Genomic DNA, 26,803 nt, shown 5'->3' on the forward strand with positions numbered 1-26,803 from the left:
GACTGTGATGGATTAATCAAATCAGGATAGATACAAATCAGCACCAATTTATCTTCTGTTACTGTTCCTCTCTCTCTCTGACAAAATACAGGCTGTCTCACTGGCTTGTTAAATGGCAATCATTTTAAATTTGCTCATTGGGTTTCTGATGAGCAAGACATAACAATGTGTATTGCCATGAATATATCAGTATCAGGTTTTTTTTTTTTTTCCCCAGTGTTGTAATATTTTCAAATGCAGTTTCAAGGAGATGATCTTCAGCGAGTTCTTAACTGGTTTTCTTAGTTCCAGTTTTTCTTCCTTCTAATCTGTATATAAATACAATATTGATTTTTTTTTTTTGGTCTATTATCCAGGATTCTTTGGTTCCAAGAAATCGCTGGAGCCCAACTCAAACTGGCTTCAGAAGCGGGGGTGGGGGGGGGGGAAGAAGGGAAAACAGAAAGGAGTATGTTGGCTCATATAATTGGAAAGTTCAGGTGTAAAACTGTCTTAAGACACCGTTGTATCTGAAACCTCAAGTTCTCTATGTTCCAACTCTGCTTTCCTTGTGGTTACCTTCATTCTGGACAGGCTCTCCCCACAAAGTGGCATTGATGGCCCCCAATAGCTTCATCCTGAAAGTCTTAACAGTCTAGCAACACTAGGGAAAACAGAGACTCTTTCTAGCAAAAATCCCAGGATTAGCTTTCACTAGTCTAGCTGGTGAGCAAAGGAATTCCGGCCAGGGAGTGAACTGTTCTGATTGGCCAGAGCCAGTCTGGTGCTTATCACTGGACCCAGGGACTGAGGCCGGGGAGGGATGGTTCTCCAAAGGAAATTCAAAGTGCTCTTTTCAGAGGAAGAAGGATTCTTTCTCTTCTAGTAGAAGGAAGTGTGATATGATGATAAGAACTCTACGAAATAAAGCTTGAGTTTCAGAATTCACAGACCTAGATTCTGTTCCCAGTTTGGCCAAGTGCCAGCCGGGTGACTGGCAAGTCAGTTAGCCTCTCTGGCTCATAGTATCTTCACCTTACATTAGGGACAAAAGACTTTGAGGCTGGAAGAAGAGGAAAAAAAAAGACAGTGTTTGGCCCTTGCCAACACTTAGTAAAAGGTAACTAAATAGAGGAGATGGTTTTTTGCTACTTTTAAAAATTACTGTATTGTGCCCTGGATGATCTATAGATTAGCTCCCAGTTGGAAATTCACAAACTCTCAATCCTATTCTTCATTTGCAAAACTAATTAGTTAGATAGATTGACTCGATAAGTATCTATGAAGAGAATGTAACGTACCAGGTATTTTTCTAGGCACTAAGGATGTAATAGTGATCAGGTATCTAACTATGCCCTCTTGAAACTATTCTAGTGAGGAAGACCAGTTACTAATAAAGAAACAATGGAGTATATAATAATGCATGTGCTAGTAAGAGAATATAGAGTGGATAAAGAGGATAGAAACTTCTAGAATATGAAGTCTGAAATTCTACTCAGGTGATCAGGGAAGACTTCAATGAGGAAGTGACAGTTGAGCAGTAGTTAGGAGGCAATGAGTGAAAAGGCAGTGAGGTGAAAATCTACTTTTATGGCCAAGGAAAGTAGCAAAACCAGGAAACTCAAGGGCACTGAAGGGGTGGGTCACGGCTAAAGTTGAGGTTGGGGAGGAGCTAGGTGGGACCAGATCACTTCAGGTCTGGTTGGCCATGATAAGGAGTTTGGATTTTATTCTAAGGGTGACTAGAAGCCTCTAGAATTTTATGCAGGCAAGACATGATTTGATTTACATGTTGAAAATCCCTTGCCAGCTCCTGTGGGGGCAATGACCGTGGGGCAAGCAGGAGAGCAGTTAGAGAGGGCATGTAGGGATCCAAGGAAAAGAGATGGTGGTGTGGACCAGGGTGCTGATTCTGGAGGGAATGAGAAAAACTTAGGTTAAGGAATCATTTTCAAAATAGGATGAATGCTGACAGTTTGGTTGTAGGGTGTGAGAAAATGGGGTTGTTTGTTTAAGTAACTGGGTCAGTGGTGGCACCATTTGCCGAAATGGAAAGCACTAGGGGAGGATTAAGATTTTTGTGTTGGGAGTGGGAAATGTAGAGTTCAGTTTGAAATGCTTTTTATTTTATTTTAAAACATTTTTTAAAAGTAATCTCTGTACCCGATACGGGGCTCAAACTTAACAGCCCCTAGATCAAGAGTCCCGTGCCCCACCAACTGAGCCAGCCAGGCATCTCTGAAATGCTTTTTATTTTAAGCCACGGGAATGGATATGATCACTTCAAGAAAGATCTAAGTAGACGAAAAAGGAGGATGTGGCCTGTCCCTTCAATAGTTAAGGCTTTGTACTTAAATATTTCAAATCAAAGATTATTCGGATTCAAAGACGTAAAAGAGATTGAAGTGGACGGAGCTACTTTGCTTGAGGTTCAGAGTCCTGGAAGCTAAGCCTTCCCCCATACTTGCCCCAGACTCAGAAATGCCCACAGAAGTCCTTGTTCATCTACGAGGTTCTAAAGAACAAACACTGGAAAACACAGAGAGATCTACATCCTTTCCAACTCTGGGGGTCTGCCATTCTCTTCCTGGCAGCCAGTCAAGTGTGTTTGGTCCACCCTGACCAAAGCATCCAAGGGCCCAGGCTGAGGTTCATGGTTCTGTTGTGTAGATAAACAGATTTATAGCTTCTTCTTGGTAAGATTTGATTAGAAAATCAGCAGATGGAATTATAGAATGTCAGAACTAGAAGTGAACCCAGAGATCATCTCCTCCAGTTCCTCTGTTTACTGAGAAGTGAATGATGAAACTCATAAGGGAAAAGGGGCTAGTTCAGGGACACCCCCAAAGAAGCACCCCAGGACCTGCCCCTACATTCTCTGACTTGCCATGGTGTGGAACAAATGTGACACAAAACATTTTCTTCTGAAAAATGAAACTGCAGTCAGTTAAAAGGGCTAACTTGATGGAGATCAGTGAGTACCTTCCCAGGAAAGTATGTCAGGTCTTCTAAGAGTCCCTGGTAGAGGGACTTTTGGTAGTTTGAAAGTGAACTTCCCTTACATTTGGAGTTCTGAGCCTGGAGTTCATGAATGGGCTTCAAGAAATCATGCGCCCCTCTGGAAGTGTGTATGTATGTGCATGTCCATCATTGTTTCTGGGCAGGGAGTTCTCAAGAGTTTACTGGATTTTCAAATGGGCATATGATTACCTAGCCTCAAAAAGAGTTTAAAGAAGAAAAACCAACCCCGAAGATCTTCATGGGAAACAAGACGGCAGACCATTTTAGGCAAGATACCATTTTAATCGTGACGAGATAGCAACTTATTTTCGCTAGCTGGTGTCCTAAAGCAGATCGGGTAAATAAGCTGTGTTTCTGGGAAGAGCAACAAGAAGTAAACTGATTAAGGTGGAGTACAGAGAAGTACCTGTGTGTTTTAATCTCCAGGAGATTAATAAAATGCTAAAGGAACTGTAGTACTCAACTCTGTCATACTTCAGTATGCCAGTAGCTTTTTGCTATAGTATGATTTACTAAATACTTTCTGATAGTCTACAAAACAAGTCTTTTTTTTTTTTTTGAAGGTTTTATTTATTTGAGAAAGAGAGCACGAGCCGGGGGTGGGGTGGAGTGGTGGATGGCAGAGGGAGAGGGAGAAGCAGGCTCCCCACTGAGCAGGGAACCCAACACAGGCTCAATCCCAGGACCCTGGGATCATGACCTGAGCTGAAGGCACCCCCAGGCGCCCCAAAACAAGAGTCTTACTAAATAGGAAGCCATGACTAGCTGGCACTTTTTTCCTTTAGTAAGGACTTGTATTTTCCTAAATTAACTCATTGTCTAACTTTTTTTTTTTTCCTCACATACAGGACCCTGTGGGCACTGAGATCCAACTCACACATGCCTATTTCCTGTAATGGATGAACTTGATGCTAATGTGAGGTATATCATATTTCCATATATACTATAAATATGCTGCTGTAAATTATGGCCATTTGAACTCTGAAGCCTCTGAAAAATGTATTTTGGTAGTGTTACAAACCCGGCAGATGCGGATTTTCTTCAGTGTTTCATATGTAATCATGAGTGCCATGTTGTTTGATTATTAGAGGGTTTTTTTTTCATTTCTACTTAAGTCATAAATATAATATGGCTGGAAATATTTCCAGATGCTTTTTACTAAAAGTCTGCATTATGAGAGGCGGTGTAATATGAAAATAGATATTCATCTCTCTAATAGGAAGAAAGAAGATGTGTTTAAATGGGGGTAAAAATAGCTGAAGAGTGTCTCTCTGTACATCGAAACCTCAGGTATACATTCAGATAGCTTTTTATAACAGTTTCTGGTCTGCCCACCTCTTATTTGAACCAGGCCATTAGATTATGTGGCTTGATGGCTGCAAGGTATGCTTACATAAGGGTAGATGGTTTGGTTTGGTTTTCCTGTTATTTTCTGCAACCCTTGGAGATCTGATAATAGGGCGGCTCCTAAGGAAGATTTTCTCTGAAGGTTTGCTGCATTTTATTTGGCGCAATCAAATAGGGTGAAGAAAATTGTCTTCAACAAGGCTTGAATGTTATGAATTGGCATTTGGGGCTGAGCATTAGTCGTCTGTATCAATAGCTGGAAAACATTCTGAAAAAAAAAATATGTTCTGGTGCAGTCGTGGGAGCAGTGCTTCTTTCACCTGAGACTAGAGGAGAGCACATTTCAGGTATAGCTCAAGGGCACAGCGCTTCCGTGTTTGACGTAGTACAATGCCGTGATGAAAGGGAGCTGTCAAATATCTTGACAGAGAGTCTAGTGTAATGCGATTCGAGCTGCAGAGACATACTGTCACCCCAAACCCGGGAATTCCTTAAGGGCAGAAGGGGTCGCATGCCTAATTTCTGGCACATGGTGGGTATTTAATAAAGAATTGCTGATCACCCACTCATTGTTGATATATTACATATATTTCCAATGGGTTGGATATACATATATTGGTGTGGATACGTATACCCAACCCCAATTGGGTTGGAAATACATATATTTCCGGGTGGATTCTAGTGTACCTAGCTATGCACAGAGGCCCTATAGCTATAAAACATTTTCCACTTGCAATAGAAGCATCCTAGACTTCGTTACTCACCCAACGCTCTGACTTGGTGCAAAGTCTAAGAACTTTGACACTGATTTTGAGGCCGGTGCCATGTGTTTAATTTTCCTCCAAAAGTTTGTGAGGAGCTTTGTGCAGGGAAAGCAGAGTGGAATCTGGAGAATCTCAATGTTTTTTTGTTGTTGTTGTTGATTTCTGTTAAAAGGCCAAAGGGGACCATGTTGATGATGAGAAGTTATGCCATTGTTTTAAGTTTCAAACACTGTGTCAAACTGCATCAGCTGTTAAAGTGAACTTCTTTTTGGATAATTCAGATTTTATGATCCCTAACATTTCCAGCTTTTCAACAGTTATTTATAGTAGCATTGAATTGTAACAGCAGAATACAGCTCAATTAAACGAACGTTAGCCACTCTCCTGGGTGCTATGGAATAATATTGTGGGGTACAGGATGGTATTGCTCCCCAGAATCTTCTCTCTGGACCACCCTCTCTGTCAGATTTCCAACCTGATCCCATCAACATATGTTCAACCTCATTCACTCCCCCTCTCTACCCACACTATTAGTAACATGAAAATGTACACACTTTCCACTCATATCCTCCTCAGTCCAGCCTCTGGGTGTTCATAATAAAAGTGATATTTTAGGCTCATATTTACCAAATTGTGACGCATAGATCACTTGTAATACATAATGATTTTAGGTGGTATATGAATCTTTTGTTATTTCTACGTAAATATTGCTTTTTAAAGTAACCATATCATGATGCATAATACTAGTTTGGCACTTACAGTGGAGAAATACAGTTTTCTTTTAAACTACATTCATTTAAAATGTAAAAATAATTTTATTTAAAAAAAGGAAAGTAGGGGGCACCTGGGTGGCTCAGTTGTTGGGCGTCTGCCTTCAGCTCAGGTCATGGTACCAGGGTCCCGGGATCAAGCCTTGCATTGGGCTCCCTGTCCAGTGGGAAGCCTGCTTCTCCCTCTCCCACTCCCCCTGCTTGTGTTTCCTCTATCTCTGTGTCTCTCTCTGTCCAATAAATAAATAAAATCTTAAAAAAAAAAGGAAAAGGAAAGTAAGTTTGTATAAGGAAAAATATTACATAATTTCAAAATACTCATTAGTAACAGGATGTGAAAAAATTTATAAGTTTGCTGTGTCAGTGAGTAGGTTCTAGAAACCAACGTTCTAGGTAGAATTGGATAGAATAAATTTTATTACTTCAAGAGCAGGAACCAGAAATTCTTTTTTTTTTTTTTTTTTTTTTTTTTTTTTTTTTTTTCAGTTAAGGAAACACTTTTGGTCTGTGAAGTTCCCACATAAAACGAGAGCCAAAGGGTTAGGGTTCTGGTACAGGAGAGGAATTTTTCGGCTTGCTCTGAAGACGGGAAAAGGAGTGAACAGAGGAGGGAGAAGGTTGGAGAAGAAAAGAGATGATGGGGCACTGCTTGGAAAAGCGTGCACCATCCAGTGGCAGGTTGCCTGAGAGGGACTCTGAGAGAAGTTAGGTTGGAAAATCTTTGTTTGTTTGTTTGAAGTGTGTATGGTGTGTGTGCTGACCTCTCCCAGGCTCCCGTTCCTTAGAAAAATTTTCTAGCTTGACTAGGAATGGAGAGTCGATGTTGACTGCGTCTGAGCTATGAACTTAATACACGTGAAGTTTTTTTAAGCGATTTTTTCGAGCAGTCCTCGGAGGCCCTTGCCATTATGATGCCGCTTTACAGGGTGTGGGAACGACGTCCCACAGAGCTGAAGTGACCTGCTCAAGACCACGGAACCATGGTGCCTCCACTAGGTGACACATATTTTATGTGACCGTGTGTGCGTGCATGAGTGTATCTTAGTGACAGGGCTGACACTCCTGTCCGGGTGTGTTTGGGAGGGAGAATTCACATATGAGGATGAACACTTAAAACACACAGGGTAACAGAAGAGTGTGCATGCCTGGGAAAACTTCAGAAACCAGAGTAAAAGTTTTAAAAGCCCTATGGGCTGTAGAATTGAGAGACTCTGGCCAATTTTCCCCAGATATCAAGGGACAGAGAAGTCCTAGTGACATTTAGGGCTAAATAAAACGTCTAACGTTTAAGTATTTTCTCAGGCCACTCTGGCCCCTTCATTTTTTGTTTCTTTGGTTTCATTCAGTTGAGTTTGCTAATTAAGCTTGATCCTTGCCAATGGGTATCTGTCAGTGTCCTTGGCTGCAGCACCAGAAACTAACCTGCTAACGTGTTCAGAGGTTATCTTGGGGAAGCCCCAATGTACAGGGTCAAATATTTAAGGCAAAGATGCCGTGGAGAACCAGTCTTGCAAGTAACAAGAACTTTGGGAGTTCTCATAGAGCTGAGGAAGTGGGAAGATGGCCAACCACGGGAAGAAGTGCTCAGTTTCTGCATCATGGATAACATCCAATCATTTCCTTTTTCTTTTCTTTTTTTCCTTTTTTTGAAGTTTTAAAATTTTACTTATTTATTTATTTAAATTCAACTAAGCAAGGTATAGTATATCATTAGTTGTTGTTATAATGTTCAGTGATTCATTAGTTGAGTATGTCACCCACTGCTCATCACATCACATGCCCTCTTTAATGCCCATCACCCAGTTGCCTCACTCCCCCCACCCATGTCCCTTTCTGCAACCCTTAGTTTTGCAGGAGTCAAGAGTCTTATATGGTTTGTCTCCCTTTCTGATTTCTTCCCATTCAGTTCCCCCACCCTGCCCATCCCTATGGTCCTCTGCACTATTATGTTCCACATATGAATGAAACCATATGATAATTGTGTTTCTCTGATTGACTTATCTCACTTAGCATAATACCCTCCATTTCCAGCCATGTCCTTTTTCCATATGCTACTCAAGAGGGAGAGTCCTGGAGTCCTGGGAGATGACATCTGATTGGCCGAGCTAAGACATGTGGTCCTTGCTGTCCAGGTTTTATAGTAGGAGGCAGGTACCACTCAGGAAGATGACATGCAGTGGGGAAGAGTTAAGTTCTCCAAAGAAATTGGTGCTTTTTAGGAAGAGGGACTGGAGACTGGGTAGCCAAAATATGACCAACATTTAATCCCATTTGTTTTATAGCAGTTGGATTTAACTACAGTATTTAAATAACATTGCTCTGTGTATAAATAGAAGTAAGTGAGGGTTCTTTCATTTGTTTTATGTACATTTATTAAGCAACTAAACCATGCAGTCCATGGTTGGTGTCAAGTTGAAGAGGACAGTCCATGTAGGATGGATTGACTCACGATGAAAGGTCGGCAGTGAATCAGACCTTGGATAGAGGCAAGTGCCTGACAGTCCTCTCCGTTGGTAAATAGTGTCTCACCAACTTACCAGTCAGCAGGCAGCTCTTTCCAGACAATCTGACGCTCACCTGGTGTTGTTTTTTCTTTGTTTGTTAGTTTTTTGTTTGTTTGTTTGTTTGTTTGCTCTGTTTGCTTCTTGTTGGGGCCCTGGAGGAGACAGCTTGTGTTCTTCTTGAAAGGTTGAAGAACAGAGACTGGAAACAGTGGCTTTGGTGATTTTGCAACAAATACTCTTTGTAGGACACCATCGGCCTGCACTTCGCAGTGAACCTGCTGGGGCCTTACCGCAGGGCTATCCCTAAACGCATGATAACTACTTAATGACACCCTGAACCAGTTACTGACTTCAGAGATAGCCCATGCTTTGTGTTTTGTTTTAACTACCAGATTCTCGCCCCCCCTTTTTTTCTTACTATGTTCAGTTAGCCACTGTATAGTACGTCATTTGTTTTTTATGTAGTGTTCAATGATGCATTACTTGCAAAAAACACCTAGTACTCGTCACAACATGTGCCCTCCTTAATATCCATTAACTGGCTACCCTCTCCCCCTCATACCCCACCCCACAACTACCTAAAACCCTTAGTTTGTTTCCCGGAGTCCAGGGTCTCTCATGGTTTATCTCCCTAACTACCAGATTCTTCTCTGGCGTGTTTTCCTGGGCTTGGGTATGATCCGTAAAGCAATCCAGCCCCCCCAGCCCCCGCCCCCGCTTCCTGCTGTTTATTACAGTTAAAAAGGTTCCAAGAATTTTTGCCTATCAATTTCTAGTTTCAGAAAGTGCAGGGTTCGGAGAGGAGATAAGTGACGTAAAGTCCAAATATATACAAAGTTGCTCTTTGACGGTTTCTCAAGATAAAGACCCCAGACTTCCAGTAGTGAAAAAATTTACTTTATACCTTAATTCTTTTTAGCTCTGGCCTCTTCCTACCCTTGACTGACCTCCTTGCCCCATGGGCTATCTATGCTTGCCTGCTGTTTTAGGATTCTGTCCTCCACAGAATAATGGTTGTGCTTTCTCATTCATGTTTCTCATTACCAGCCAAGAAGGCATCTTGCAAGAATGATGAATCCTATAAATGGTAGCATTTTCCTCCTTTTGCTAGGGTTTCTAGGAAACTCAGAGCCAAGTTTAAAATTAACCACTGGCAAGTGACAGAAATGCTCCAGGCACTTACTATGGCTGTAGCATGCCTTTATTTTCCTTTTTGCGGCTCTTTTTGTCACTTCATCTTGTTCCTTTGCTTCCTGAACAATATCTTACATTGTCTATTCTTGTTAGTCACTTTAGGGAAGGGAGAAAGGAATCTGAAAAGAAACCAGTTTTCCACGTGGGAGGGAGAATCTTTCTTTCCTCTCTTTTTGGTAGGGCTTGACACCTCGTGCTGGGGAGCCACTAGACGTTTCTGAACAGAAGACCAAAATGGCAGGCTTTTGTATGAAACCCAGAAAAATCTGAATAAATACCCAAAGCTGAATATTTTAACATATAAAATACATACTCTTCATGTACATGCTGTCACCTGCTATACACACGTGACATTAATTAAAAACCATAACAAAGGTGAGTGGCGTCTTTGAATTAATTACCCAGTTGCTCTGATTCATGGCACAAGGTTGCAGTTCCTTTCTTCAAGTGAAGAAATGAAATTAGTTGGAAATCACTGTGACTGCAAGAATTCATTGAAGTGATTTGATTTTAGCAAAGAGAAAGAGCAATTTTTAAAATAAGGGTCTTGACTTTTGGTTTGATTATGAACACTGGTGACAATACATGTGTTTCACCGAAGTCTGAGGATGAAGTGGGGATTTCTAATGCTAAATATTCTAAAGCTTTAAGATACCTCATAGTGTTTGAAATCCGCTTGTAAGACTTGTCTGCCCTCAAGACTTACCAGTATGTAATTGATTTGGAACCAGAGTTAATTCATGTTTGTATCCTGGCAATTGAAGCTGTGAATATGTGAAACTTTAAGGCAGTGAAATGTTTTGCAGGAAATCTCTCATCAGGCTTTGAAATTGTGGCATGCATTAGCATATAAGGAGAAAGTGAGTGGGTAACCATTTGAAAGGGGTTATTTTTATGTTGCTTTAGAAATGTAAATGGGAATAATACTCAACTTTATTGCTTGACTGATAAAACGGTGATAATTCCATTAGTCTTTTGATTAGATCAGGACCACAGCAAATATTAACTGGAACTTGCCCTCTGGTGGATATCCCTGTGTGTGCCTCCTGGGGTCACAGGGGACCTCAAGCTAGAGACCGTGGCAAGGATGGAGAGAGGATTAAAGCACAGGGCTCTTGCAGCCTGAGAGTGTGCTCCCGGAGCTAAGCCCACAGTCCTCTCCTGTGCATGTCACACTCCCCTGCTTCCAAATTCCAGGCGCCAGGATGATTTCAGCAAGCAGCACCACAGGATGCCGGGAGAGTGGTGTTTTGGGAAATGGGATGATGCAGGTTCAAGTCTTGGCTTCCCCACTTAATAGCTGTATGACCCTGAGCAGATTATTTAATCTCTCTGAGCCTTTTGTTTGGACATCTGAAAATGTTTTTTTTTTTTTTTTTCTTGTGAGAATTGGAAGTAAACTGGGCAAGGCTCTTAATATAGTATCTCATACATGGTCCACATGGAGCAATTGCTAAATGTCTTCAGTCCTCCACAATAATCATGAGATGTGGGATTTTGATTAGCAGTAGAACGGCTCATCAATTACTGCAGTCGAGATAGATGTTTCTTGATGGCTTAAATTCAGTATCGATTTAATTGGCTGACCATTAGATTTTCTGATGATTTGTCTCTGATTGGGCCCATCCTCTGGTGAGGAAACTGTGCTTTCTACAGGTGATGGGAGACCCTCAGTGTTAAGGCTGATCTGTAGCCTAATGCCACAGATGTGGTATTAGGGATGTGACCCTGCTCTTTTATACTTTGTCCAGCACTGTTGTCTCTTCACTCTGCAGCTCCCATGAACTTAGAATTGGATGTGTGGAAATTGGAGGACCTAGGATCTAGGATTGTATCTCTTTGACACTTACTCTTGTGCTCTCGTCCTATAGTCAACTTTCTTTTATATGCAATTAATCCTTTGATTGATGATTTCTGTTTAGAGGAAAACACCTCTGACTTCTTTCTTTCTGCCTCTGTCAATGGAAGTAAATGGAAATCCAGACAATGGAAGCTATTGTATCTATTTCAAGCAAAGGGAGGTGTAATGCAGGCAATTGGTCCCAAAGCTCCTGAAAGAGTAGGAGGTGGGGCTGTCCACTCTATGAGTCCCACTCATTGATCTTTAGGAAGCCACGAATCTTCAGGAAGCGCTGTACTGTCACATTTGTTGCTCAGGGAACCACTAGCTACTGCTCTCACTGCTTGAAACACCTCCAGATCCTGGATAGAAATGGTCCTTTTTCCCTCTTGCGATCCACTTTCCCATTCTGAACCTTCCATTTGGAAAGGGGAGAGGAAGTATGGAAAATGTTGTTTTCAGGCTTCTACCTTCTGGCTAAGATGAGTGCCTGAAAGTGGACAATAACAGGTACAGCTTCTTCCCTATAACGTTGGTTCCTTGGGGAACCTCGAGCTCGGGGAACTGATGCACCGGGCTTCACATCTGTGACCTCACATGTGATGGCATGAACATAAACACGGGGAGTTCAGTGTTTCTGAGTCTCCATCTCCATCTGCAGGAAGCTGTCTTTTCCCCAGTTCACGCTGTCCCCGTGTTTGGGGTATTTGCCATTACTTTTGAAAGTGAGTGCTGTATGTGGCCTTGAACTTGTTCTGCTTCCCACGCTGAGCTCTGGCAGCCTCCAGCTGTAGTGTTCCACTGGGGCACTCATCTGACTCCTCTCCTGCTGAATGACCTAGCCCCCGGGACTCAACGTCATTACACACGTAAAGGGAGAGGAATGTGCTTTCTGTGTGTTTCTTGATCGGAGTGGGTCCCCTACGAGAACTGCTTGAGGCAGAAGTGTTTCAGAAACCAGCAGTGCAGCATGTCCACATCTCAGGACGAATCTTCGAGAGGCACACAGAAGGGCTGTGTCCTAATGAACATCTGTACCAACTGTTTCACGTTCTCAGAACTGCCACTCACCTACGTCCTTCTCTCTGGCCTGGTCAACCCTGGCGTATCTGGTTCCTTCTCTTAGGACATCTTGGCATCCCTCACTGAAGCTTGGTTCTTTTGGGCTCATCTTGGCCATCACCCATCTTTCTTTAAATCTCAAATTTCAAGAAGATTTTTCTAGATAGTTTCTCAGAACCTGTGTAAATCAGTAGATGATATACACAGGGATTGAGGTATTGCCTATTTTTTAAAAAAAGATTTATTTATTTGAGAGAGAGTGCATGAATGTGCACAAGTGAAGGGAAGGGCAGAGGGAGAGAATCCCAAGCAGATTCTGAGCTGAGTACAAGCCCCATGCAGGACTCGATCCCATGACCCATGAGATCACAACCTGAGCTAAAACCAAGAGTTGGACGTTTAGCCAACTGAGCCACCCAGGTGCCCTGAGGTATTGCCTAATTTTACCAAAAAATTTATAAGATCCAGTTGATGCATAGCTTCCGTCCAATCAGAATATCCTCAGTGCTTATAATTAATAGGATTGGAGCACAGTCTGTAGTGAAAGGTCACCTTGATCCCGTCTTTGCAAGGTGGAACTTTTTTGTCTCTCTTAATGAGAATTAGCTGTTAGGAGATTCAAGAAGCAGATGACTGACCCTGAGAATTATTTGCAGTTTCTTCCCAAAGCTCCTTTCCATTATCTAGATCCTTGCCTGGAGTTTGTAGCTCTAGAATCCTCACAAAGCACAGTACACAAAAGAAATACAAAGGGTTTCAGAGAGGTTAAGTGGTTTTTCCTAAGCCCACACAGCTAACAAATTATCAACCAGGGACTAAAACCCAAGTTTTACAAAATCATTGCTTTTTCAAATTATTTTATAGCTATCCAAAGACAACAAACTCTTATCTAAAGGGTATATAATTTAGATTAAAATTTGACTTCACTAAACATGTCTAAATCTGAAGGATGGGTTTAGACAATACTTGGAAAATAGTACAATTGGTTGTTATTTGCTATCTTGGTCATTTGACAAGAATGGTTTGCTATGGTTTGGATGCTTATACATGACCTATGTGATCTCGTTTAATCCCAAGACCACTGTGAGTTCCTTATTGTAATGGGCCAAATGTTTGTGTCCCCCCCAAATTCATACGGTGAGATCCTAACCCCCAACGTGATGGTGCTCAGAGGTGGGACCTTTGGAAGGTAATTAGGTCATGAGGGTGGAGACCTTGTGAATGGGATTAGTGCCCTTATAAATGAAGCCCTAGAGAGCGTTCTACTCTCCAGCATGAGAGGATACAGTGAGAAGATGGACAGCTGCACACTAGGAAGTGGGTTCTAACCAGACACCCCATCTCCTGGCCCCTTGATCCTGAACCTCCCAAATTCTAGAACTATGAGAGATGAATGTTAGTTGTTCAAGCCACCCAGTCCATGGTAATTTGTTACAGCAGCCCAAACTAAGATACTTACCGATAGTGTCCCTGTTATGACATGTGAGGTCACTAAGGCAGAGACAGCTTGTTATTTCGTTCGAAGTCACATTTCTAGGAAGAGGTAAAGCCAGCATTTTCACCCAAGTTTGCCCGATGTCAGAGATCTTCACAGTTTGCTCCTACACAGATATCTGAGTCGTAGTGGGTCTGTTATCAGACATTTTTAGACTTGGATTCTCAAGTTGAAGACCAGGCAGATACATTTGTTTGGCTTTTCCAGGTTTTAAATAATTGACTGACATGCCTTTCCAGAGGGTGGGTACTCCCCCACTTACTAAAGTAACATTGATTCCTATCGTCCAAAAAGAGGCCATTTTGAACTGTTAAGTGACCTTCCCGAGCCAGAGTCGAGCTGGCCAGAGACTTCCATCTGCCTGCCAGGCCCTTGAAGTCTTTTTATTTTATCATTTTAATTTCAAAAACCATGACAAGAACTATCTCCAATTTTAGAGACTATATTATGACACTTAGGACCTGCTATTTTCTTTCTGGAAATTTGTTTTATTACCATTTAGCAAGTAGGGTTGCGTTGAATTTAAGAACTTTTTCAATTAAGGAACTGGAACAGGTTTCTAAATAAATACCCGTTACGTGATTAACATTTTATCAGTCAGGTAATGATGTTCAGGCAATGTTCTTATTTGCATTTCTAAAGAACTGTAAGAATAATCTTTTTTTTAACCCCCCTTCTTCTCTGCCCACTCACTTGCTCCTTAACTTATAATGGCTTCATTAATTTCAGTGCTTGCAAAAGGTTTTATACAAAGTACTCATCTTGGAATGTTCAATACTATCATACCTTTATGCATTTTGGATATAGACACATATTTGAAATAAGGTCTCACTATCAACACTATAACTGACATTTTTAGCCTCACCTTATCTCAAATGTCACCATTGTTCATTATTTATAATTATTGCAGTCTAAACCCTCAGAAGTTGAATTCCAGAGAGAGTGTATATGTAGATATATAAAACTAGAAAGTCATTTTTTTAAATATAAAAAAAAGAGGACTTCTCAGCATCTGAAAAGTAGCTGGTGAGTTTAAGTGAAGAAAGCTAGCTATGGAAGGTCCAGGAATGGAATCAGCCTGCAGAGAAGAGGGAAGGGTCATGACAAGTATTTGGGGAGGATGCTTCTGGCTGAGTGCAGCCTGAGTTCCAGCGGACGACAGAAGTTAGGGTCTCAGGGACTCAGGAAACTCTTATGCTTCTCCAGGGGATGGGAAGAAGGACCACACCGAAGATTGAGGGAGCTGGTATAGGGAAAGAGGATACGGATTCGAGAGGAAGTTAGGAAGCAGAATTCATGGTAGAAAGCAATCACAGCACATGAGAAGGAAGAAGAGCATGTTTTGAAGGTGACCGTGAAGAAGGAGTAGGGTACATGAGGAAATAAGCTTGATCTTAGGCTGGTGGAGGTTGAGAAAACTGTGAGACATTCTGGTGATAGCTATCGAATAGAAAGTTGGCTGAATTTGCGTGGAGCTCAGTGGGGAAATGTCTTGGGAAGGATTCTGCTCCAAATTGCTGTGGAGTGAATAGAATAGAATAGAATAGAATAGAATAGAATAGAATTGAATAGAAATTAACCCCCCCCCAAGGCTCCAATGATCTAGATAAGAGAAAGATGAAGGTAGCTCCCGATATTAATATGAGTAAGATTGCCTGCATCTGAAGCTTCCTCCTTCTTTTTTTTTTGTTTTTGTTTTTAATTTTTTTATTAACATATAATGTATTATTAGCCCCAGGGGTACAGGTCTGTGAATCACCAGATTTACACACTTCACAGCACTCACCATAGCACCTACCCTCCCCAGTGTCCATAACCCAACCACCCTCTCCCTACCCCCCTCCTCCTGGCAACCCTCAGTTTGTTTTGTGAGATTAAGAGTCTCTTATGGTGTGTCTCTCTCCCAATCCCATCTTGTTTCATTTATTCTTTTCCTACCCCCCAAGCCCCCCATGTCGCCTCTCAACTTCCTCATATCAGGGAGATCGTATGATAATTGTCTTTCTCTGATTGACTTATTTCACTATGAAGCTTCCTCCTTCTTGATACTTTAGGGATCATCTCATTCTAACTCACAAGAATCAAGGAAGTTTTGAGTGTGCAAGTTAGAACTATACCCCTTCGATCTCCCACACTCCCAAAGCTTATGGGAGCAAGCCATCCGTTGTGTCTCTTTAAGTAATGTGAAGTCCTGAATTATTTCCTTTGTGATTTCTTTTCTACTTAGTGTAATTGTGAGAGTTGGGTTCTGTCTTTTTCATAGTAAATAAATTCTTAATGACTCACGAGTGTCATGATGTAAGAAATGCACATTATTTGGGAGTGTATTGATTTAGTGTGAATTTTAAATAAGCTATGATAATGAAAGGTTTCCATCAATTTATTACTTTAGTGGAGGATAAGATAAATTCCCCTGCCTAAAAGTCAATGGTTTGGTTGCTTGTCCTGGAATTGAGCTAAATTTTATCATTGCACCACTGATGAAGTTTTGAAAAGCAAACTCAGTCACCCCCAATGATCCTGAGAATCAGGAAAATGTTGGCTGACTTCTGTTTGTAACTTCAAACATATCATTATTTATGGTTGTGTTACTGATGAGGTAGCATCGTCTGGTTTGACACCCCTAATGGGTGAGGAAAAGGGCCAGCCAGCCGGTCTCTGTGTTAAGAGATTTTATAGCCTTCTCCGATCAGTTCTCTGGGCAATCAGCCTGAGCTCAGGGTTATGACTTCCTTTACTAGGGAAAGAGGAATTGACTTTCTTGTAATCCAGGAAGCACATTTGTGGGAACAGAATCAGAAAAGAGAGTCCCATCCAGTTCAGAAAAAAAATTTTGCTTTTAATAACCTCACGTTAATTGTTTGCAGGAACACTGAAGCTGCTTATTAAGAGCAGAGAATTTGAAAGGTATTTAAAATATCTCATCGAGTCCAAAAAAGCCTAAGCAGTTAGTCATTTTTTTTTAAAAATCTGTAATTCATATTTGATTAATTGTGACATGCTTCTATCCAATTATGTTGAACTGATGAGGTTTTACTCTGTGGAAAAAAAAATAACTAGCAACCTTTTTACACCAGCTTAATTTTAGCAGTGTTTTATTTAGAATTACGTAATCTTGACTCTGCAACCCTCTCCTACCCTTGCTGTCACTGCTGTGATCAGACTTCACCATGTCTTTTCTGAGTGATTGGCAGCATCGCCAAACTCCTCTCTTGGCTGTGGCTGTCCGGCCTCCAATTCGTTTAGCTGCCAGATGACTGGCCATCTTTCCGTGGCTTAAGCCCGATCATGCCCATCCCTGTCTTTTCTCAACTTGCTACTCACACTTTCCATCCAAACTCAGTTATCTCCTACTGACTGCCCCCCAGCCTTCCCTTCCCACCCTCTACACTCCCAGAGCTCTGTGTACAAATTGCTGTTATCAATTATTTGTAAATATCAGAGCTGTTGGGGATTATTTGTTTTATGGGTTTACCTCCTCAGCTGGATGCTGTGGGTCCATTATTTAGCATGCTGTCCAGCGTATCCTAGTGCTGGAGAGATTTAACTAAAGTTGGGAAAGCCTTTATATTTCAATTGTAACTCTCTAGGCAAGATCTCATCATGCTGAAGGCCTGTCTTAGGCAGGTTTGTGCCCAATAGATATTCACAGCAACTGCCTCTACTTCCCGCCTCTCATTCACACACTTGGGATTTCACCTGTACCTGTGGATTCTGGGGCTATGGAATTTGGAGAGGGGATAAAAGGATGGAAGGAGCACCAGTTCTGCGTCTGAAGATGGAAGACCTCTCTTGGGCTGTTGCCGATGTTATGGCATGGGACCTTTAGCGACAGGGTTGATGCTCCCTTTATTTTACGTTCTGGACCTGGGATGGACCCCTTGGCAATGCTGTCACGTCCATCACCATTCCTGCTATTTCTAGCTTTACAGATATTGAGCACTAGTGTCGGGGTTGTGCTAAACACTTTACAAGTATTTTCTCATTCACTCCATAGAACAGCCCTATGAAAGCATTGCTCATTTTACAGGTAGTAACAACGAGACACATAAAGATTAACTTGCCCAAATTCACATGGCTCACACATGGTAGAGCCAAGGATCCAGGATCCAAGCCTAGGAGGTCTGTGTCCTGAGCTCCGGCCCCTGACTGCTGTCCTGTAGCCACCTCTGCTACGGAAACTGGTATATTACAGCGGGTCCCATGTCTGCCATCACTCATCTTCTGCCTTTTCTAGTCCTCAGCCAACTATTAACTCTATTATTTCTACCATCTCTACTAGTATCTACTTCCATCTAGTATACTACCATCTCCATCTAGTATGAGACTTTCCTCATTTATTCCAAGCAGTATGCTGAGGGCTTTGTAAACAGTGCCTTGTGTCACTGGGGCGACACTAGATAGCCCATTCTGAGAAAGAGAGCCCATGTCATCCCAGAGAGGTGCTCCTCAGAGAGGAGCACATTTGTGGGAACAGAATCAGAAAAGAGAGTCCCATCCACTTCAGAAAAAAAATTTTACTTTTAATAACCTCACGTTAATTGTTTGCAGGAACACTGAAAAGGAACACTTTTTGGACTCGATGAGATATTTTAAATACCTTTCAAATTGCACCTCCCTTTCAGTGGACTTTCTCTCTCTCTCTTTGACAGTCTCGTGCTCTGGGAATTCTCCCTCATCTCCAATCAGAAAGCCATTAGCTGCATTACCTTTGTCCTCCTTTCCCATCCTCAGAGATGACCAAGATCAGCTGGGGACCTCAAATGTTAGCACGGGAATGGTCCTTAAGAGGTCATAGGAGAGTTGAAGCCTCTCCCGTGTACCAGCATTCCCACTGTGGTGTCCTAGAAAGTAGCCACCAGCTTCTGCTTGAAAATTCTAGTCTTTTATTTTATTTTTTTAAAGATTTTATATATTTATTTGACAGAGAGTGAGAGAGAGAGGGCAAGCGCAGCCAGGGGAGCAGCAGGCAGAGGGCGAAGCAGGCTCCCTGCTGATGTGGGACTCGATCCTAAGACCCTAGGATCACGACTGAGCCGAAGGCAGAAGCTTAATGACTGGGCCACCCAGGCATCCCTCTAGTCTTTTTAAGTATGTCCAGGTAATTGCTTGAATTCAGTCCAGATGATTAGGTATTCACCGGAGAGAAGCAGTCACATGAGATTGTTAAATTAGGCAAAATTTGAATAGTTAGATCTGGCAAAAGGTTTTATTTTATAGACTGTTGAGTTCTTCCTCTGCCCCTTTGCTTTCTTTCTGTTGTGCAGTTGTTCAACCTCCAAGTTCTTCTTTTGTCTGGTTATTGTCCTTGTCGCCTTGCGTGGAGTAGGCAACGTGTGCACCTGCCCCTGACTCTGCTGGGCGGTACCGCTCTCCTTCAGACAGCTTCCAATGGCCAGTTCTCTCCTAGCTAACTAGAAGTCCCTGGGCAGCAAGGAGCTCATTCTCTCTCAATCCCTGGATGTTTCCCAAGCAAATGGCTCTGGTTTAAGAATGATGGATGCCTGTTCTATTCTGTCACTTTCTCATATTCTCCACTACCTTTTCCTTTCTTCCTCTTCTTCTCCTCCATTGTGTTACTGGCATGTCCTCTTGCACTCCCTGACCCCATGTCCCCTGGTTCTCTTTCTCTCTTGCTTTTGCACTCACCCAGCACTTCCACTATCATTCACAACCCAAGAGCTCTCTTGACCTCGTCTTTTTTCTCTACATCTTTAACTTTCTTAACCCAACCCCTCACCTGGTTCATTGGAAGACATTTTTCTTTTATTTTAGAAGTGGCATTGCTGGAGGGGAGGTGGGTGGGAGAATGGGTTGACTGGGTGATGGGTATTAAGGAGGGCACTTGGAGGAATGAGCACTGGGTGTCGTATGCAACTGATGAATCACTAAATTCTACCCCTGAAACTAAGAATACACTATATGTTAACTAAATTGAATTTAAGTAAAAATTTTTTTAAAAAAGCAATGGGGCTGTTCGAGTATATATCTGTGAATCGACAAGTGTTCAGCAACTATCTACAATATGTGTGGCTGTTTGTGGTTCAGAAGGTATATGATATGACAGTTCTGTCTAGTGATAAGACTTCATAGTAATAATTTATTTACATGATATTTGAGAGTATACAGTGTGTTTTCCCTTTCATTGTTATCTAATTCTCATGGTATCCAGTGGGATTAGGGCAAGTTTTATTAACCTAGCTTAGAGATAAAGGAAATGAAAATTTGAAAGACTATGAAAGGGATTTTTTGTGTGTGTGTGCTGAAAGTCACACTAATGATGTATGATGGAGTCAAGGTTAGAGTCCAGATGTTTGTTTGTTTTAAAGAATCCAGATGTTTTGGTTCTTAGTGCAGGCTTTTTCCACTATACACGTGCCAGTAAGTCAACATGGGAGTATCCACAGTACATCAGAATGATAACAGTGACGTCGTAAGATGCTAAAATGGAAGGAGAGAGGTTTTATGGTATTTGGCCTGGGTTGGGATGTTTGGAAGGGTAACTGAAGTTTGGTGAGAAATGTGTGAGGACAGATTTCTCCCTCAGGATAAGGTTGGTTTGGGGGAAACAAAGCAGATACATCATAAAAAGATTAGTCTGTAAGGCGACATTCGGCAAATCCAGCCGTTGGTCATATTCAGACCACAGTTATGGGGAATCTGAAAGTTGAGCATTTTAACCCATATAGAGTACTGTTCTTAGGGAAGTTTCTCAGAATACACTAGGGACTCATCTACAGTTTCTGTAGAAGGAATGGTCGGGTTAGACCCCTGGTGCCAGAGTAACCTAGTAACTGAGACTTGGGGCAATCATTACAAGAGGCAGTCAGAAACACAGGGATGAATTTGGACACTAGTCAAAGCTGGAATGCACATTGGCATCTGGGTCTCAGAATCCGTATGGGAACCCAGAGTCCAGAGCTGGGATATAATCCAAATAAGCAGCAAGAATAACCTGATGTCGACTATTATCAGTAACTCAGCATGAAATTGTAAAGTGACCTTTGAATTCCCTTGATTCTGGGTGGACCAGATCTCCAAGGTGAGCCCTAATAATGATAACAGGCCTTACAGCTATTTGTCGAGAAGGACGAAATAAAAGGAAAATTCAGGGTGTGCTTCCATCCGTTGGGAAGATGTCATGAGAATCTTGAACTATAGGAAAAATACAGGTTATCCATGGAGTGGGTTAAATATTTAAAGAGTGATATTAGTCAGGATTCTCTCTGTTTCAAGAACACTCAAAGTAGTGTACACAAAAATGAGAATTTGTTAACTTACCAAACTGAACAGTTCAGGAGTACAGTTTGCTGGACCAGGGCCTCAAACAATATCTTTGGAATTGGTTTCTCTTTTCTGTCGTCCTTTTAAGTGGGGCCTTTTCATGTAGCATTGCCTTGAAGTTCCAGGCCTACGTCTGTCAGCTTCAAATGCAGGTAAAACAAGGTCCATCCTTCCCATTCGTTGCAACAAAGTCTCAGAATTAAAGATCGTTGGACCAGTTTGCGTACACGGAACCATCTGTGAATCACTGTGGTTCGCATTACGCTTCTATGGGAATTCCCAGGGAAGTTAAACATGGTAATTGTTGGCAGGCCTAGATTATGTGCTGTCCCTGGAGATGGGACGTGGAGAATAGGCTCAGTGCCACCCAAATCACGTGGACTGGAGTAGGGCTGAGCTGGTTCCCTCAAAGAAAATGGAGCTCTTCTCCCAAATGAAAGGAGGATGAACGCCTGATAGCCTAAAAGTGCGGAAGTCCAATAAAGGAGCCAAAATTCTTGCATAAAGGAGACTGTCCTCAAAGTGGGAGTTCTTCGAAGTTCAGTTGTGAAGGAAACCCTTCGTTTGGGGTAAGGTCTGAATTGTATCACCATGTAAAATTATTGTGTCACCATAGACTAACCAAACAGAGTTTGGACCAGGAGTCTGATGCAGTTAGCAGGTACTGAGAATAGGTGTGCCAGGTAGAAGGTTCCAGTGGAACTGACAAGCTGGAAGGATCCTGTGACTCTTAGGGTTTGGAGAGAGTACGAGTCTAGAGAACCAATTGCGCTGATTGATAGATGACACTAGAAGTTTTCATCCCAAGGGAAAAGTTTGGGTTTTACTTGGTGTTATGTATGAACAGGCCTGGAACTCTTGATTACACAGAAGACTGGAAAGCACAGCTCCCTGAACTGGCTTCTTGCTGGGAAGTGGGAGACTTGAAGTTCAAACATCCTTGAATTTCAAAGAGCTTTTTTTTTTTTTTTAAGATTTTATTTATTTATTTCAGAGACAGAGAGAGAGAGAGAGTGCAAGAAAGAGAGAGAGAGAGAACACAAGCAGGGTGGGAGGGTTAGAGAGAGACACAGATCCCCGCTGAGCAGGGCTCCGGATGTGAGGCTTGATCCCAGGACCCTGGGATCGTGACCTGAGCCAAAGGCAGACACTTAACCACCTAAGCCACCCAGGTGCCCGCAAAAGCCTCTTATTAACAAGCATCAATGACTCTCTGTAGTTCAAAAGAACATTTGCAGTTGATGGTGGAAATGTGAATCTCACTGTACCTAATTATTTGGCTAACATTCCTTCCCTATTTATGGATATTATTCTGACATATACAAATATGGTTGTGTACATATATGGTAAGTGGGTATACATGTGCGGAGGCGGTGGTGACTGTTCTTCTAAGTAAATGTATACTCCCCAGTGGGTGTGAATTGTGGGGATACAGCAGCTGCTGGGTGTCAACGTGGTTTTCTTTCACTTAGTCTGAAACTAGGCTCTGCTTGAGATGGGAAAGACAATGAGAACTAAGTCAGGTCTTCCCAAACATCCTAAGATCACAGGAGGCTGGAGAGAGGGGAAGGGACTTCACGCACTAGCTCTGTCCAGTAGGAATATAGCTAAGAGCAAATGTGAGCCACACATGTGATTTTTCAGCTTAGTAGTAATGATGTTTAAAATAAGTAAAAGACGATGTGGATGGAACTAGAGGGTATTATGCTTAGTGAAATAAGTCAATCAGAGAAAGATAACTATCACACGATCTCCCTGATATGAGGAAGTCTAGAAGCAACATGGGAGTTTGGGGGGTAGGAGAAGAATAAATGAAACAAGATGGGATCGGGAGGGAGACAGACCATAAAAGACTCTTAATCTCACAAAACAAACTGAGGGTTGCCGGGGGGAGGGTGGTAGGGAGAGGGTGGTTGGGTTATGGACATTGGGGAAGGTATGTGCTATGGTGAGTGCTGTGAAGTGTGTAAACCTGGTGATTCACAGACCTGTACCCCTGGGGCTAATAATACATTATATGCTAATAAATAAAAAAAATAAGTAAAAGAGACAAGTGAAATTAAATTTTAATTATTTAACTCAACCTAGTTAAAATATTATTTCTACATATAATCAATATAAAATCATTAGTGAGATAGTTTACTTTTTATTTTGGTTTATTGTTGGTATTTAGTCTTTGAAATCTGGTGTTTATTTTCTACTTACAACACACCTGACTTTGGACCAGATGCATTTCAAATGTTCAGTAACTACATGCATCTAGTGGCTACTGTAATGGGCAGCAAAGTTCTAGAACACATGTTCCAAGGTCAGCAAATTATCCGAATGGGCCACCACTCCCCATTCTTACCCTACCTGTCACCCCAACCGCAAACATTGTTGCTCTGTCATTCTTTCTTCCCATGTCCTGGTTCTCCATCCTTCTTAACGATTTTTGAGGGATCCAGCACCAACTGATCTCGGCAAGTGACTTAAAGCCATTTGCCAAGGCGGATAGTTCAACCTCTGACTTTCACTTCTTATTCTTCCATCTTCTCATTTGAGGCCCCCGAGTTCTCACTGGCCCCCCGAGTCTCTCCTGGTGCTGATATTCTGTCCTCGACTTAAGTTGCTCCGAGTAAACCTCGAGCCCTCAGGAACAAAGTCTCTCTCCCTCTTTCCCAGCAATACCGTAATAAGTTTCATTTCCCACACTCGGTTTGTCTATTGCCTGTCCTCGTACCTGGCTATTTATAATGGATATTTTTAGCATGAAATACCTCAAAGCTTAAATTTTTCTTATCCTTTTTAATATTACCCATTGCCTCATTTCTGAATAAACAGACTGCATTTTCTAAGCTCCTTCTTTGGACCTGATGTGTCTCATGCTTTTCTGTTTTCTTTTGTGACTGTCAAGCTACAGCTCATTTCCTGCTTTGCCCCCCCCCGCCTTTTTTTTTATCTTCCCCCTACAGCTTCCACGATCTTGGTTGGACCAGGAAAGCACAGAAATTGTGGGGACTCCCGGCTCTGCGGATTTTCTGCTGTATTTCTAATCTTGCACTGCTTGCGTTCATGGCCAGACTGTGTGGGCTCCTGCTGGCTTCATTAGTGTTTTTCTTGGGCTTCACTGCTGATCCCTATTGATAGGCCCACATTGTCCATAAAATTTGGTCCGCAGCAAGAATCTCAACAAATACAACTTTATTTTGAAACGAGGTTGGAGCCTTAGGTTTCTATTCCATTATTAACTTAAATGATTGTTTAATTTTCAAAAAGTATTTGCTCTCTTGGTCAGGAGGAACATTTTTATCCACCTTAGAGAAATATCTTTATTGTCTTTGAACTGGTGGTGTTTGTAAGTGCACTTGTTTTTGCAGGCATGCATTGTAGTTTATTAGAACTTAATAGATTGTTAAAACCAAAAGGGACCTTAAAGGTGTTCTGGTCCAGTCTCAGTGTCTGACAGGTCAGAATAATGACTCCCAGTGGTCCCAAGGCCATCAACCATGAGTCACAGGCAAAGCCAGACTGAGTTTCCGGTTTTCTGACTCCAAGGTCAGAACTCCTTATCCCGATGGCTTTATTTCCCATCCATCCCCTTCCCTGCCTCCTTCCCTTTCTCTCTTCCTTCCTTCCTTCCCTTTCCTTTCAATTCCTACCAGGAAAGCTGGCTCAACTGAGTTTAAGTATCATCTTCATAGGGTATATTTCCGATACCACCTACGAAATCAAACAAATACGAAAACAGTTGGAATCACTAGCGTGTGTCCCACTCTTCAGCCTACTTCTGTGATCACCAAAGCCTAGTCATGGTGGCCTTGTAATTTGAGTTAAATTGACAGCAGCCTTTTGCCTTGAACTTCCAGTGTTTACATCTGTTTCTTGAATAAGGACCTCAGAGGTTAAACAGATTTGTGGTTGGTGCGCAGGAGCACTGATTGGACGAGCAACCTGTCAGCAGGCTGGACATTTCGAGGTGCCATAGGAAAGAGAAGGCACATGCAGATGGGGTAAATGTGTGTGTAGGGTTGAAACAAAGAGGGATGGTGGAGCACCCTGGAGCTCACAACAGTAGTGAGCTCTCACCACCACTATGCTTGAGGGAAGAGAATTATTACCAGAACCCAAAGACATCTGTAGCTGGTTGTAGACATTCACCCAGCCGAAGCTGTGGTCTTCACCTATGGCTCAACAAGGAGGGAGGTGGAGAAATTCTCTGATCTCACGATGCCTCTTCTGTTGACTAAATCCAGTTGGGAGACAGAGAGAAAGACTTGATTGATATGGTGCCTACACAGAGCCCAGGAGGAGGAGGGTGGCACGTGGATGTAAAAGAGCCAAGGGAGCACACAGGCAAGTGGTAGTGGATAGTTATTGTTTCTGACTGTCTAGTATCTAGTCCCCCTTTCCCCGGTAACAGCGCCCTGGTGTTGCTTTAGGGAACGGCCCCTCCCTGACTCTTGGGTTCTTGTGTCTTGGATAGGGTGAGGTGTGTTCCCAGGCCCCACTCGAGGCCTGGCCCCACTCAAAATGCCTGACCCCTGGCCACAGTGACTGGTTCAGGTGGGTACAATCAGTGGCTCGCAGGATGAATTCACCGGAATGCCCTTTCCCTTGGAGTTCCTAAGAACACAGAAACCTAGAGATGCTGACAGCTGACCCGTCACCTTTGGGGAGAGCCTGCCCAAGAATGTAGCCATTACTGAAGACGGAATTTCTGGGGTGTGGAGGCAGTGAAGCCAAGTCCCACTGACCTTATTTCAGTCCCCCACATTCAGCTAGCCCCTGTTCTGAAACCTTCAGCCAGGCACTGATCCCTTCACTTTTGCTTAAGTCACTGTGCGTTAGGGTTTCTGACTTTTAAAACCAAGAGTCCTAATGAATTCCTCACCGCAAACAGCTGGGTAAGAGACTTGAAGTAGGATACCAGGAGAAGTGGAAAGAAAATAGTGGGGTAAGACTGGGGAATTAATAAAGCTAGCTATGGTTAGATCAGGGGAGAAGGAGGAAGCTTCAATAAGATTAGTAAGGTGATCTTGTAATTGGTCATTTATTCTGTTAATTATTCCAAGTTTCGTGGAAATGTTTAAATAATTATGGTATAGTGTAGAAGCCACTGAAAATTATGTTGGCTGTTGCTGAATTTATAGGGCAATTTATGATTTCATGTATTACAGGTAATACAGTTCTGTAAGAAAAAAGTCTGTTTATGTGTGCAAAGAAAATAATCTAGAATGCTATGCACCAAGATATTTACATTGCTGGTCTGTCATGAACAGGCTAACGGATGTTAATGTTCATTTGTGTGTCTGTTTTGTTCTGCTTTTTTGTTAATGATCATACATTGCTTTGTAATAAGAACAAAATAAAACAGATTTAATTGCAGTCAACAGTTATATTTTTCACTGCAGTTGAAGAGGTAAGTGCTGATTGTAGGGGATGGGAGTTGCTGACTAGGAGATAGAACATACCCATGTAATTAATCGGCTAGTTGAGCTGAACTAGAGGAGGAGGGGAAAAACATGCTCAGATCAGGCTGGAGACTGTTGGAAATAGCCCAA

General features: G+C 42.2%; 1 protein-coding gene across 1 annotated transcript in view; it reads left to right on the forward strand.

The window, feature by feature from the left end:
• Positions 1 to 3,895: 3,895 nt before the first annotated feature.
• Positions 3,896 to 26,803, forward strand: part of HTR4 (5-hydroxytryptamine receptor 4) — a gene marked incomplete at both ends in the record, with an annotated part of 127,959 nt that continues 105,051 nt past the window's right edge. Inside the window, one exon of the mRNA XM_080804271.1 lies at positions 3,896 to 3,921. Within this exon, the coding sequence (XP_080660397.1) occupies positions 3,896 to 3,921 (26 nt within the window). The remainder of the gene's footprint in view (positions 3,922 to 26,803) is intronic.

The sequence above is a fragment of the Martes martes genome, assembly GCF_963455335.1.
Source record: "Martes martes genome assembly, chromosome: 5".
Lineage (NCBI taxonomy): Eukaryota > Metazoa > Chordata > Mammalia > Carnivora > Mustelidae > Martes > Martes martes.